This window comes from Paramormyrops kingsleyae, chromosome 5, assembly GCF_048594095.1.
Source record: "Paramormyrops kingsleyae isolate MSU_618 chromosome 5, PKINGS_0.4, whole genome shotgun sequence".
Taxonomy (NCBI): domain Eukaryota; kingdom Metazoa; phylum Chordata; class Actinopteri; order Osteoglossiformes; family Mormyridae; genus Paramormyrops; species Paramormyrops kingsleyae.
The window spans coordinates 24,205,127-24,219,931 of record NC_132801.1 but is presented as its reverse complement, the minus strand read 5'-3'; the positions used below and the strand labels follow the sequence as shown (position 1 = coordinate 24,219,931).

Here is a 14,805-nt window from a genome sequence, read left to right as displayed (position 1 = left end):
CAAACTAGTGCTGTACTTCAAAGAAAATGTTTCACATGCCAGACATTTTTGAATATCAAACCATCACTGCATTCACCTCCTGATGCCTATAAAAATGACAGAATGAATATTTTGCCTATAAATTTATGCTGCTGAAAACTGGATGTATTGACTTTTTAATGCCTTCCTTTGGGTGCTCACTTCATCTACATAATCTAGTTAACCTTGGTCCATGCACAAGAAAACCCAGTATTGCTATGGAACACGACACCATAAGACATTTTTAAAAATTCACTATATTTATTGCATGGAGTGCTTAGGAATACAAATAATATAAAATCACAACTGCACAGACTTCATAGTCCTTTGGAGGACCCACGAGTTCTAGTAATAAACTTCTGTCATTGTCTCTTCATGTTTTTCCATTTACACAATCAGTTTATGTCACCTTAAAAAAGAAACAATCCTAATGTATAATCAAAAAAAAAAAAAAAGAAGAAATTACCTCGGCATGTTGAAGCCATAATTGTGAAGAAAAAAAAACATTTTCATTAAATGTCTTCTCATGAAATTCAAATATCATTCAATATTTTTTAAACTTCATCATAAAAATGGAAGCATTACAATGATAGCTGAGCAGCGGAGCCACGCACTGGCACCTTGGCGCGAATCATTTTAAAATCTACAATAGGTACGTATACTTACAGACAATAATCATACAAAGCTATATGTAGCTACCATAGTTTCTTTTAAACAGCAGGACTAGCAAACAGCAATAATGATTTCCAGTGCATTAACGTAATCCTTCAGCAGTATTCTCAAAAATGTGTTGGATACAAATCAGTAACTCAATTTTTGTTTTAATCAAATAACAATAAAGTGGTAGGTTACATGTAACTTAGTTTCTATACGATAAAGGAGGACCAAAGTCTCTAATGAACATTTTAATTTATTGGGATTATATCACAAAAACATCAGGAGCAATAGTTCTTCGTGTGTGACCTCAGCAGGATACTGTACTTGTCAATCAAATTTCAAATGAATCAAGAATCAAGGTTATGCTTTTTACGTCTCATCAATTGTGTTTCGCTATAGCAAGTCTGAGAATGAGCAAAAACAGACAATCAATTGTAAACTTCATTACAAATTTCAAATACCCTTAAAGAATTTTCAAATCACCTGCATTGATGTGAACAGTTGTTGGATTTAATTCAAGTATAATAATGTGGCATTTCAAGCATTTGTGCAATGTTAACTGTGTAAAACTGCATTATACTGTGTTGCAATAATCTCTATTGGTCTTTAACATGTCTCTGTGAAACAATAAAGGAGAATGAATATGCAACAGAAGTAGATTTTTCTCTACCCTTCCATGAACTGTAGTCTGTCAAAGTGCGTGTGCATGGAAATCTGGAAGTTATTTTTTTGTGCTTCTTCATATGCTCCCTTTTAAAATTTGCAATATAATCTGGATCAGTAATTTATAAATGTCTCTAAACTATAGGTCATACATAGCTGACACATTTGAAAACAATGATGCTTCAAGGTGATGCCAAAAGCCCGACACAAGAATTAAGAATCAACTGCAAATTAATAAAGTTTCTGTTTGAAAAGCAACAAAGGACAAAACATACATCAAGAAGACAGATTGTTCATCTGTGTTTATGATGCTAATATAGCAAAACTGAAGTGTCTATTTAGGTCCAGCAGATCAGGTGGACATTTGAGGAGGGACTGGCACGGGGACGGGTGTCACAGATATGACTCTGGCCTTTCCCAAGGCTGCATCTCGTTCATGAAGCCCTCACAGAAGGGGAAGCTGTGCTCCAGTGGAAGTGGGATGACCTGCGCCTCCTCCTTGAACTCCTCCCATGGGTGTCGTGGAGGCTCCACAAACATCTCCTCGAAGTGCTGTGCCGGCACGGGGGCCCGCTGCAGGGCCTCGTACGGCAGGACACCCATGGCACTACCCCCCTCCAAGTAACCGCAAGGCTGCTCGAACCCGCCGCCGTACCACTTGCCGGCAGCAGCCATATTCCGGCCCTGCGTGGAGAGGTCCGGCTCACACCCCAGAGAGCTGAGTGCTGCGTTGATGTCCAGGTCCTCGAAGTTACTGCTGCTGCCGCTGAATACATCATCAAACACAGAGCACCAGTCAAAATCCCCCTTAAGCACCTCTGTCTCCTTCACCTCAGGGGCAAACGCCTCTTCTTTGGGCCTCCTTGTCACTTTACAGCTTCGCTTAGGGGAGGACTGCTTGCGTTTGTTGCCTAGTCCTGCCCCTCTCTGGAATCCTCCGTTAGTCTGAAACTGCCCAAAGCCAAGCTGGTAGCCATTCTGATACCCCAGGCCCATCGGACAGTAAGAAGCCTCTGAACCAGATAACGTCTTGCTCTGCCTCAGGGAGCTGAATTGATTAGAAGGCATCCGCCGGCGTTTGAAAACGCCGTTGACGAACATGTCGGCGTACTGCGGATCGATCTGCCAGAAGCCCCCCTTTCCAGGCTCATCCTTCTGCCTGGGCACCTTCATAAAGCACTTGTTGAGTGACAGGTTATGGCGGATCGAATTCTGTGGAAAAAATGGGAAGAAGTCAGGAAAAATTTACCAAATCACTAAAAAAGCAACAATCAGTGGTAAATAACAACTGATTTATTTTCCCTCCACATATTCCAAATATATCTAAGACCTTTTTCATCAATAGAAATACAAAAGATGCACCACATCATCAGCTCTTCCCTCCCCTGTGAGTAAGGCTGTTCTAGCTTTCCCCCAGGGGCTGTCTATATGTGTATATTTGCGGTTTCTGTTTAAATAAACAACAAATATAGGCTATAGGCCTACCAGAAAAGATGAGAATGGCTTTGTGTTACCCAGTGACTAGATGTATAAAGCACACTGCCATATCTGCCTGCACTTGCACGCAAATAATGGCCCTTCTTATTACACAGATTCATCAGGCTCCGTGTGGTCTATCACTGACATCCAGATTACCCCTGTCATTTGCATATGTTTTATGATTTCACTGTTGCCTCGCGGCACGCCGCCAAACACGGTAATTTAGCGCACTTGTTTTTTTGCGCGAAAACTCTTAATGCCAATCAAAATGTAAAAAAAAAAATCTTCACACACATATTTCATGCTAAATCAAAAACACGGAACTAGTCATTCAGCCCTAAAAGTGATATTCAGTTCCATTCCACTCAAAGATATCATTCGGCTTATTGTGTGATTCTGCATTTACGTCAATTTACTCAGTGACTAGACGGCAAACCCTTATCAGCAGCGTACATGGAGCACAGTCCCAAAAAGATAACAGTTTGCAGCACCCATGCTGTGTCATTACATATTGTATAGGTGAGGAGGCTTTTAACTGATCGTTAAAAGGAAGTAAGAAGCAAATGGGGAAAACACACCAAAGCATAAAACATGCCACGATTTCCAGTATGAAAGCTGTGTGGATTTCAAACATTAAACATCCAGATTTGCTTAGAGAAACAAAGACTCCCTAGGACAGGAGGCAGGGTAGAGCCAGAAAATATTACTGTAGCCTATAATCCACAGTTCAAGCATGCATCACATTCACTTTAAGATAAACTACTGTAATGCAAAGCATTTTACAGTATTATTCTTAATGTTTCGCCGTCAAAAGCAAAAGGTTTCTTCTTTCACGCACACAGAATACTTTTATTACTTAAAAAAAACAAAACAAAAAAACGTGTCCCCGTCTTGTTAATTGGCTACTACTCCTTTAGTATAGCCTGAATACAATAAAGGAGGTAAAACCCCAGGACCATTTTGGGCCGTACGAGCGACTAGCCCCTTTGTGTGCACCTGTCACACGCACCCTTCTGCTGCCAGGAACAGCTCATGCATTTTTTACCCTGCGGGTAGGGTGTTCGCACCATTTGCGGGGAATCGGTCCATTATTAGTGGCATCCGCTCCTGTGAATCTATATCGAATGCTGATATTATACCAACCAGTGCTTTTTCTTCACAGGTATTGCGATATAAACTCGAAAAAGCAACTGTCAAAACATCAAGTCGAAAGCGACTCTTTAAACATAGTTATTTAAATTATTAGTTTGCTATTCGTCTGTTGGGCTACATACGTCAAACACGTTTAATATAATTGCATTCAATATATATAGTTTTGTGTTTATATACTTTTTTTTATAACCTTCACCCCCACTTACCTTGTCCCTCGTTAATAATAAATTAAACAGAGTCCCTTACCTGCCAGCTGGGATCTGCGTGTCTGTAGTAGCAGAAGTTTTCTGTGATCCAGTTATATATGGCAGAGAGAGTGATTTTAGTTTTCTTGCTAGCTTGCATGGCCATGCAAATAAGCGTGGCATAAGAATACGGAGGTTTTACTTGGTGGTTGATCTTATAGTCTATTTCCTCATGGGGGTTGCTGGGTGTTGAGACTTGTTGATTGTGGGTTATGGGTTGATGCAGATAACTGGTGCTAGTAACGATGGCTGAAACGCTGCTGGAGGTGACAGGCTTTCCCAGACTCTGGGGCATCCCCGTAGCAGCCGTATCTCCTGCGGTTGGACTCGCCGGCGAGCTGCTACCCCGTGGACACACGTGTTTGTGATGCGCGACGTTTTGCGGGAGATCACCGGAGCTGTGGGGTATTTCCAGGCAGGCGCTCAGGATCGAAAAATCCTGAAGCCACTGGAGGCTGGTAAGACTGTCGTCAAGATGAACCGAGCCGCTGACATTGTCCACATCCTCCGGATGGAGCATCATCCATTTCTCCTTAAACTTGTTGGCAATCTCTGGACTCGTGAGCACGGGCATTGCGAGCAAATTACCGGCAATCTTGAAATAAGAGGTCTTGTTGTTTGACGCGCAGATAGTAACCTGAGAGATAAAGAACAGTCAATTTCTGAATATCACAATATTGTCAGTCTTCCTCGTCGCTGAAACGATATGCAATAAAATATATATGTATTTGTGTTAATAATAATGCACAGTAGTTTGTCGAACATTTCACATGCAATTCATTTAATATATTTCTTCATTTACATTAAACGATAATTTCGTAAATTACTTTATAATCTACCGGATTTCGAAATAAAAACAAGAATAAAGTATAAATGAAATGTCCCTCTAGAAAATAAGCGAACCTCTCGCAGTGACAATCCCGAGTTACAGTACATCCCTCTTTAGCTGATAGATGATGAGACGATCGCTAGATGTAGGCTACCTGTAGCAATACTGCAATCCTCGGATGTTACCTAGCTTTCACAAACGTCTCTGCGGTGCAGTTGTCCAATGTGCAACAAGTGTATAGAGATGATCTTAAGCAAACCTGTTCAAATAGTCGGATTTCTTCTTTTCCTCTATATGAAATTACAAACGTCTGGGTCTTTAAATGCAAACACTCAAATGAGCAACTTTATATCCGTGTGCATCTAAAATAATATCACTGAAAACGATTTGTTATTTACTGGCAATAACATACGAGGCACGAACGTTTCCTTCCCCTCCTTGCGAATGCTAAGGACTCTAATAATCCTATAAGCACATCGCGTGTCGCTGATTGGTTAAATGGTATCCAAGTTTCAGCTTTCCATCCATTTTCACTGGCTCGAACGGAGCGTGCCTTGGAACCATTAGGGAGCGTCAACAACAAAAAGCGCAAAAGGAAAAACGAAAGTGCGTTTCTATAAATGCACCAGTTTCAGCAGTACAAGCGAGATAGCACTACCGAGCCTCAATTTATCGTCAGTTCAGTTTTGTGGAGAAAAAAAATGCTTTTTCTCAATTCAAAAATATTGAAAAATCACAAACCAAAACTAGGCTATTAAAAGTAAAATGGCAAATGACTGAAAACCAAACACCAGTAAGTGAACTGGTGGGCATATACAGCTATGGGAAAAATTAAGAGACTACTCTATATTTTTAAAAAAATCTCTCTTTAAAATCCTGGTTCTGCTGGCAGAAAGCTGCACTGTGAGGCAGGCTGCTTCCAGGCTCAAAGTTTCTACGACAGCAGCACACAAAAACAAGGTGAAGCAGGAGACACTGGGAACGACCAGAAACCAGGTAGAGGGCAGAAGCAACTTTCTAATGCCAGAGATGACCGTCAGCTTATCTGGTAGTGCTTCATAAATCAAAGGATGACCTCAAATGACCTTCAAAACGAATGGAAAACATTAAGTGGTGTGAAGTGCACTGCTAGGGCAAGTTTGTTACAGGCTCCTAGAAGCAGGACTGAAGACCCAAAAAGCAAGGAAGAAGCCCTTCGTGAATGAGACCCATAAATTGAGAAATGAGTGAAAAATTTGCTGTGATCTATTAATTTTTCAAGAGCTGTAGTTAATAAACTGCTTTTTACCACTTTCCAATAATGTCAAACTAATTTACTTCTTTTGAGTAATTAATTAATAGGTGCATGATGTCTTACTTTATAGCTAGTCTAATAATACCTAGGCCTACTGCAAAAGTGATTTTTTTCTGTAAATCTGATTTTGTGGTTGAAAATTCCCGAGGCGGTATTAAACAATCTGGACTGCAAGAGTGACCACTGGTGTGATATTGTGCACCCTATTTATTTAAACTCCAACATTTGCCTTTAGACATATTGGCCTATACATGTAAGTATCTGATATATAAAATGAATCTTCCATTTGCATTATTTGTGAACTCATACAGTTTGCCTTAAATAGAAACTGTTTTTTTAGACTGTAAATTTCGGCTAGGCGATTAATGCCAGACCAGCTGCACTGGGAATTCGCGCCTCCAGACCTGCTTCACCCGGCAGGTTCTTGTCCACATACCACACCTACTGTGTGGCTTGTGCTAACTGAACACCAACCGAGAGGTGAATGACATCCAATACATATAAGCTAACACAAGGGTGTAACTTTGGTTTGAACATTGAAGGGGTTGAGATCTCCACCCATTTAGGGGGAGAACATGATTATTGGGGATGTTACAACCTCTCCACCCTCCCTGTAATTTATGCCCATCAGCTAACATTGGCTGGACTTTGTTGTCAGTTTTGCTTATATGTAAATATCTTCGTGTGCAATTGTTATTGTAAATAGTTGTACTGTGTCCCCGGTCTATGCAAGTGTATTTACCTGTGTGTGCTTCAGTCTGTGCCAGTTACTCGGTTACTCACGTGCTTTTGTGCCCTCTGTAAATAGTTACCACGTGTGCCTTATTGTCCGGCGTCAGACCTCCCTGTGTTGGCCTGTTATGTGTGTTGATGAGGTAATTGGTCTCTGTGTTAGTCCTTGTAAGGGCTATGATTAAAGAGCATGTTTTCTTTACGACCGTCTCATCTTTTACATTCCCACACCCGCGATGCTTCAGTCTGCTGGTAATTACATTGGTGTCAGAAACGGGATGCCAGAATTGACCTCACTGGCACTGCTGGGGCGGACACTCCTTGACATTGTTCAGCAAGCCCACTCCAGCCTGTCAGACCTGCAGGTAGCTGTAGAGTGGCGAATGGGGAGAGGTGGCAGTTTCATGTCCAGGCTGGCCCTGGACCACTGGCTTTGGGAGGAAAAACTTGTTTGCTGGAGCTGCAGCAAGAGGGGACACCAGGTAAGGTCTTTGCCTGGAAGTCTGCCTTAAAGCAACTAGCAGACGAGCTGGGAGCAGAGCAGTGACGGAGGTGCTGCCCAGTCCCTAAAACGCCCCAGAACCGTGCAGTGCATCTTCTAGCCGCCCTTGCCAGCTTGCTGGTGCCCTGTCTGAGAAGACGTCGGCTACCAAAGAAGGTGGTCACCACTGCGGACTCTGATCACTCACCGGCCATCGAGGGCTCCCTACTCGCCAGCTGTGACTGCAACCGACAGAGGCAGTGGGCAGAGGCTGCTCTGCCCGGACGTGAGGTGTGCCACTGGTGGAAGGCCCGCTGGCTCAGGAGCTAAACAAGCAGTGGGAGTGGAATCAGCAGGATTGGGAGCAGCGTTGTAAGTCCACAGAACAGGAGCAGCGCTGCCTGACTGTGCTGCTTAACTAGGAGGGAGCGTGCTCCATTCAGGAGGCCCAGCTGGCTAGGGAGCACTGCGAGCTTGACAACCAGTGCTGCCAGTTTCAGAAGGACCTAGAGCAGCTGCACAAAGACGCCCAATCCAGAGAGCAGGAGGGGCAGCAGGTTCCCACAAAGCCACGTGAGGTGAAGGGTTGGAGCCCAGGGAGACCTGCAATGCCAGCACCCATCAGTAGCTAAGTGTCTGCCAGCCACCTGGTCTCCTCAGCCACGCCAATGCTTGCAAGCGAACGGCTCCCCCCATCATCGGAAATATACCGGTGGCTATCACCGGACCTCTGGAACTTGTTTCAGAGCTGAGTCTGGACTGGGTGTGGTGGTTACAGGGACGGACAACCTTTGAGGAGGGGGCAGTGTAGCACCGGTGAGATGCATAATGGAGCCCATTAGGATTTTCCGGTAAGTGGCCCTGCATGTAATTGCTATTGTATATACACATCCTGTGTCCCCAGTTTATGTCAGTGTGTTTACCTGTGTGTGTCCCGATTCCATGCCCTCAGACCTCCCTGCCATTCAGGTGTCAGACCTTCCCATGTTTCCCCGGTATTCATGTCGATGAGGTGATTGGTGTCTGTCTTAGTCCTTCTAAGGGCTATAATTAAGGAGCATGTTCCCTATACAATCATCTCTTCTCTTATGTTCCTGCCTCAGCGATAGTAATTACAATAGTAATCTGTTTATAGGATTTGCTAATTTAAAATTTTCAACAAAAAATATTGTAGAGTTTAAATATTCTGGCTGAAAATTACTTAATTGTAGTAATACATAAAAAAACATCCAAATATTAAAAAAACATCATTCAGACATAAAGTCACAAAAATATAAAAATTTGCTAGCATTTGAATATGGCTACTAGGCAGATTGTGCACTTCTTGTTTCTTTATGCATAACATAACACTCACCAAAGTATGCTGATCTTGGCATTTTTATTACAGTAAGAGTCCAAAGATCGATATTGTTTTTAGGACTTTTAGGCTTAAAACGAGCTAAAATGCTCGAAAACAGAGAAAACTACCTCTATAAATATGGCATCTGTGACATCATCAGTTTTCGCCTGTGGATTTCAGCACCTACACTGTATATACATGAGCTGTTCAACACATAGCTCTCAGCCTACTTAACAAAAGGAGCCGGGATATGGGCCTATTTGTTCGATCCATGCCGCATGGCAAGACTTTCCAGCCAACCAACTCATAACATGGGAACTATTGACCTCCCTTTTTAGGCACCTCTAGGCCACCCAATAACCTGTAGCCCCATGAAACAGGAACAAAACTTAGCAAACAAAGGCAGTATTGGCAGAAAGACCTACAATTAATCACAGGTGAGGCACTTTTTAACACTTTTATTTGCGGTTTTTAAGACCAGGTAAACTGAAGGTGTTGTGGGAAAAGGTGACCAAACGGAGCAGTTGATTCAGGCAAGTTTATCCGTATAAGTAAGTGTTTGAGCGTTTTAAGCATTTTATTTCGTTAAGGTCCTGTTGCATGTGCTACTTTTAAATAGGGGACTTCTTCTACCTATTACCCCTCCTGGGGCAGAGCCCACCAACAAGGGAGCATCTCCAAGAATAATACCTACCTTCCAGGCATCTCGGTCCTGGGCTTTCCGCTCCAGCTGACTCCAGGTGTATCCCATTCTTTGGGTGTCTGCTTCAAGGTCTCAGCGCCACATATTTCTTGCCCGTCCTCGGGTTCTCTTTCCTTGGGGATTCCAGGAGAGCACTTGCTTGGTGATATTTGAGGCTGGCTTGGGGAGTGTGCAGCTGATCCATCTCCAGAGCCATTCAGGAATCTCATCTTCTACAGGAAGCTGGTTGGTTCTCTGCCAAAGGTCCTGGTTACTCATGGTGTTTGGCCAATGGATCCAGAAGGTATTAACGAAGGTCTGCACTTTCCTCATTGTTTCCACTGTTGTCCTCCAGGTCTCTGCTCCACATAGAAGAAACGATTTTATATTGGAGTTCAACAGTCTGATTTTGTTTTTAGAGTCAGTTACTTAGAGTTCCAGATGTTCTTTAGTTGCCTATTTGTGACATTGGCGTCAGTTCCACCTATCTCAATAACACTGCCCAGGTAGATATAGGCTTCCACCTCTTCCAAATCCTCACCTTCCAACAAATAGGGGGCTAAGAAGTATTCATTCTTACAGTGACTTTCAAGAACTGGCCACAGAAATGAAAAAGAAACAAAAAATGACATGGAGCATTATCATTTGAAGTGAGTAAATAACAGAAAATGCTTTCTTACTTCCAGTTCTCTCACTGGGTGAAGGAAACTCAGATCTTACACACTGTATGTTTCCATTCATTCTTTGGGAATTGTTGGCATACTCAGCTTCTCAGCATAACTAAAATTCAAAGTATAACTAAAACTGAAAACTACTCCTTATTAACTAGTGCTACCTTGCTGAACTACAGCACTGTTTTGTACTGTGTTCCACCCCTCTCTTCCAACTTCATGCTATGGCAAACAGGATGCTGAAGCACAAGAATTATGTTGTATTCACCAAATACACAACAATAAAGCTGGAATGGAGAAATCAAGCAACCAACCCATCAATCAGCTAATCAGTTAATTAACTGAAGTTCTGCAGTTCTGGCATTGCAAACAATGAATGCACAACACTATTAAATCACTCTTTGAAAATTGGCTGGAGACTATTACAGTTGACATTTGTTCCAAATGGAGAACATGGAGCGTTTTAACATTTTAGGCACTACGACAAGCATTCTGGCATTTAAAATCTTTGAATTTGAGAGCTTCGCTTTTTTTCTGAATACAGTTTTTGAGAAAAAAATCTCTTCCTTACTATTATTTTTCAATTTCCTTTCAATGTAAGGTTAGGCCATTTCCTGGATAATGTAGCACTTCAGCTGCTCTCTGGACCTGTACTGCACTACATTAGAGGCACATTTTATGTTGGATTGCAGGCAAATTGGTTTCTTTATGAAGTGGAGGTGACAGAAAATCAGTAGACTGCTGAGTAAACAACGTCTGGGGCAGAATCAAGCTGGGGATCCACCTTCGCTTCGTGCCTAATGAAATCTTAGCTGTTAAAGCCTTTCTTCAAGACATACAGCTCAATTTAGATAAATAAAGCATATTTTATATAAACTTTGTACCAAATGAATTAAAAAATAAGCAATTGATGTTAAATATGTTTTGTGCAATACTTTGCCAGTCAAAGATGCAGCTTTGCTGTCTAAGGAAAGTACCAGCCTGATATATTCATATAGAGAGAAATTATATGTATGAAAGCAGTGGCCCAGTGGCCTTCCCTACAAGCTTCCTCAGTTATCTTTCCCCAAATTGCATAAGAAACACAAAGTCATGGGCCACTGCCGTCAAACTTGCCAAGCAGGGGGATTGGTCACATGGACCAATCATTTGACTCTCAGGGGATCCCTGTCTGATTTTTGGCTCAGAGAAAAGGAAACAAGGACAAGCTGATGATGACATAATGTATAGATGGATGTGTACTTTTATATACTTAATTTGGTTTTTATATAGGCATGTGCATTGGATTTCATATTCTTAGAGAAGAGCGGCTTAACTTGACATCACTGGGAGCCTCTCCCCCCACCCCCACAGCACGCCACTTGGGCTGAAATAGAAATGAGAGAGAATTAAAAATTATGCAACACCAATAATCCACTAATCAGCGTGCAGGGTGCTGCCGGGACAGCATTTCCAGGGGAATGGTGGGTGCGGATAGAAAAGTTTGCGTAGTGTGTCCCCTTGTGTGCTACAGTCACACCAGTAACAGTATGGAATATCTAGGATATAATGAGAATCCCTGCAAACATTAGCAAATGTGGCTTTTTGGAAAAACACTAATCAGCTACAGGATTCACAAGTTGGTTTCATTTTAAAAAGGGGACCAACATTTATGCTCACTGACTAAAACAAATGCTGGATGATTCACTGCCATCTAGAGGTTGTTTTTGCGACAGCAAACAGGCTTACTTTCCTGTAATTAAAGCAGGAGCATCTGGCAAACGCTTTCCTGTGAGACTATACTGTGGGCCCATACTCCAGAAGTGCCAGGAAATACGTATGACACGAATAAACAAGGTTTTGTGTCAGTATGGATTTAAAACACTGCCTCCCAGAAATTGAGTAGAACACTTGCAATCTTCAAAGGCAAGGGTTTGTCTGGGGGGCAATATGGTGGCAGAGTGGTTAGCCCCACACCTCTGGGACTAAGGTTTGAGTCTCTGCTGGAATTCTTCTGGGTACTCAATTCCTATTGGCTGTTTTTCAGGGGTTGGGTTAGACCCCTTAGTTCCAGTGAAGGGAACTCTTAAGACATTTTGGACAGTTCTATGCCTCCAACTTTGTGAGAACAGTTTGGAGAAGGCCCTTTTCTGTTCCAGCAGGACCACGCTCCAGTGCACAAAGCAAGGTCCATACATAGATGGTTGGGTGACCTCAACCACATCAAACACCTTTTGGATTAACTAGGACGGAGATGGAGAGCCAGGCCTTCACATCCAACATCAGTGCCTGACCTCTGAAATGTGCTTCTGGATGAATCAGCAAAGATTTCTGAAGATACACTCCAAAATCTTGTGGAAAGCCTTCCTAGAAGATTTGCAGCTAATGTGATGTCATAAACATTGCTGTAGGTGTAATGGCCAGATGTCTCAACACATTTGTCAATATACTGTACATTCTTATGCGTAGCCATGTTTTGAGAGGAGACCTGAGCAACACAGAACATGTAAACTCTACGCACACAGAGCCGAAAAAGAATTCAAACCCCAGCTTTGAAGATGTGACGTGACGGCGCCCCCCTGAGCCACTGTGCCACCCTCCAGCAAGAACTTTGTAATATAAATTGTAAATGTATTAATTTGTCAAATAATGGATACTGATCCATAGAAAGCTTTAAAAAATTTGAGCATATCAGATTAACACATACCAACATTAATACTAATATTAATATAGCATTAGAGACTTGAAACAAGATTGTTAAAATCTACTGCTAATGCAAAATAGTGGAGGTGGGCTCCTTTGAACATTTTATCATAATTTTAAATGCAGAAGCCATTAAGTTCAATGTAGTCATATTATCCAGATCCCTGTTAAATTGAGATGCCACGCATTTCAATTAACTCTGCCTTCATTGCAGCTTAACGTCCAGTGAAAGCCAACACTTCAAAGACTAGATACTGCATATCCTTTTTAAAAATTGTTTAATAGTTTTAACAGAGAGTAAATTTCCATGCAAAATAAGCAAGAAAATAGGGCCCTTGCTCTCAGCTGTCATCTTGCAGATATAAAATAATGGAAGCTGCTTACTGACTTGTTTCCTACTTGGCAGAAAATATTTTCATTATATATTACTCCAAAAAGTGCAATCCTGCACATCTCAAGACATTTAAAAAGGAATCCCGACTTGATTAAAGAACTGCTTGCCTGTCTCCAACCTCTAATACGTGTTAAACTCAAGTTACTTCATTGCTCTACCAGTATAAATTGCTGCCAAAATACAAACTGCAAAAATTAATACAGGTATATGGGCAGTGAATGACTTTAGATGCTATAATATGTACTGGATGACATGCATATAATCAACAGTAAATATTGTGCAGTAAAAAAATTAATGAATTTACTGGGGGACAGAGGTAACTTTTTGTTTATTAAAATAAAATAGTTTATTAAAATAAAATAGTTTTTGGTTAACCCTCATTTAACACACCTGATTCAGCTCCTTGTGCTAATTACCACACAGCTCTTGAGCCAAATCATTTGTGGTGGAACAGGGAAAGAACTAAGCTACACAGGGCTCCGACCCCCCAGGACTGCAGTTTGAGACCCCTGCCCTACAGTGAATCATAATAAACAAGCATTGCTCACTAAAATGACTCTCTGGGACAAATAAGGCACCTTCTTCCTAGACCAGGGATTAGCAATCTTATCCGCAAAGGGCCAGTGTGTGTGCAGGTTTTTGGGATAACCTTTAATTCAGCTGTTCAAACCCAGGTGTGAGGACTCTTCAGCCAGTCAGTCCTCTAATTAGTAATCTAATTTGCAGTGAAAACCCACTTACAGTGGCCCTTTCTGGGTAAGACTGGCCACCACTGAACTAGACATTAATTCCAAAGCTGAGTAACTATTCCCAAAATAGTTAAAAGGTAGATGACTAAGAAAAACAGCAAATGGGTTGATGGAAATTGTGAAGTTAACCACTATCAGAAGTGACACCTCATTTGGACCCATCATCCCTGCCCACTTCCCAGGTGTATTTTGGATTTTTGGGTATATTCTTAGTTTGTGAATGACAGTTAAAAGACACTGAAAGTTAAATCTGACCCCCAGACAGCTCCTTCACTGCAGAATTCTATAAAAGCCCTTCAAAGCAACTCAAATGCGTAAGTTCTGGATACTTAAGAGTAGCGATTTTATTTTTGAAAGGGAAAAAAAAAACAAAGCCTAGAATTTCTGCCTGCGAGCCAGCCATGCCATGCCAGAGCGTGATGGTAAAGGCACACATACAGCAAAATGTGCGATTCCTGTGTCACATCAGCAAACTCCAGCCATGATTACTGCATGAGGGTGTAATACGGTAAATCCACAATATGTCAACTTATTTTACGGGTGAGATGATAATGGTGGACCCCAAAGGACCATTCTAGCTATATAGGCTCACACTGAACATAATGGCATCATTTTTATGAGGAAAAAGTTATATACTTTTATTCTTTACAAAGTTACTACTGAAGATTATACTGAAATTCCTGTATAGATGAAAACACTGTTAAATTGTTCTTATATGACAATATGCTGTTTACACAA

At 41.7% G+C, this 14,805-nt stretch overlaps 1 protein-coding gene across 3 annotated transcripts; it reads right to left on the bottom strand.

Moving 5' to 3' along the window:
- Positions 1–279: 279 nt before the first annotated feature.
- Positions 280–14,675, bottom strand: foxj1b (forkhead box J1b). 3 transcript variants are annotated; one of them, XM_023835773.2, is made up of 4 exons: positions 9,584–14,675; positions 7,759–7,876; positions 4,216–4,851; positions 280–2,550 (listed from the first exon to the last, which is right to left on the bottom strand). In XM_023835773.2, exons 3-4 carry the CDS (start codon positions 4,786–4,788, stop codon positions 1,732–1,734), a joined length of 1,392 nt encoding a protein of 463 aa, XP_023691541.2. In that variant the 5' UTR covers positions 4,789–4,851; positions 7,759–7,876; positions 9,584–14,675; the 3' UTR covers positions 280–1,731. The 3 variants fall into 3 exon arrangements, with proteins under 3 accessions (XP_023691541.2, XP_023691540.2, XP_023691542.2); XM_023835772.2 differs by lacking the exon at positions 7,759–7,876; XM_023835774.2 differs by lacking the exons at positions 7,759–7,876; positions 9,584–14,675 and adding an exon at positions 5,198–5,490.
- Positions 14,676–14,805: the final 130 nt, after the last annotated feature.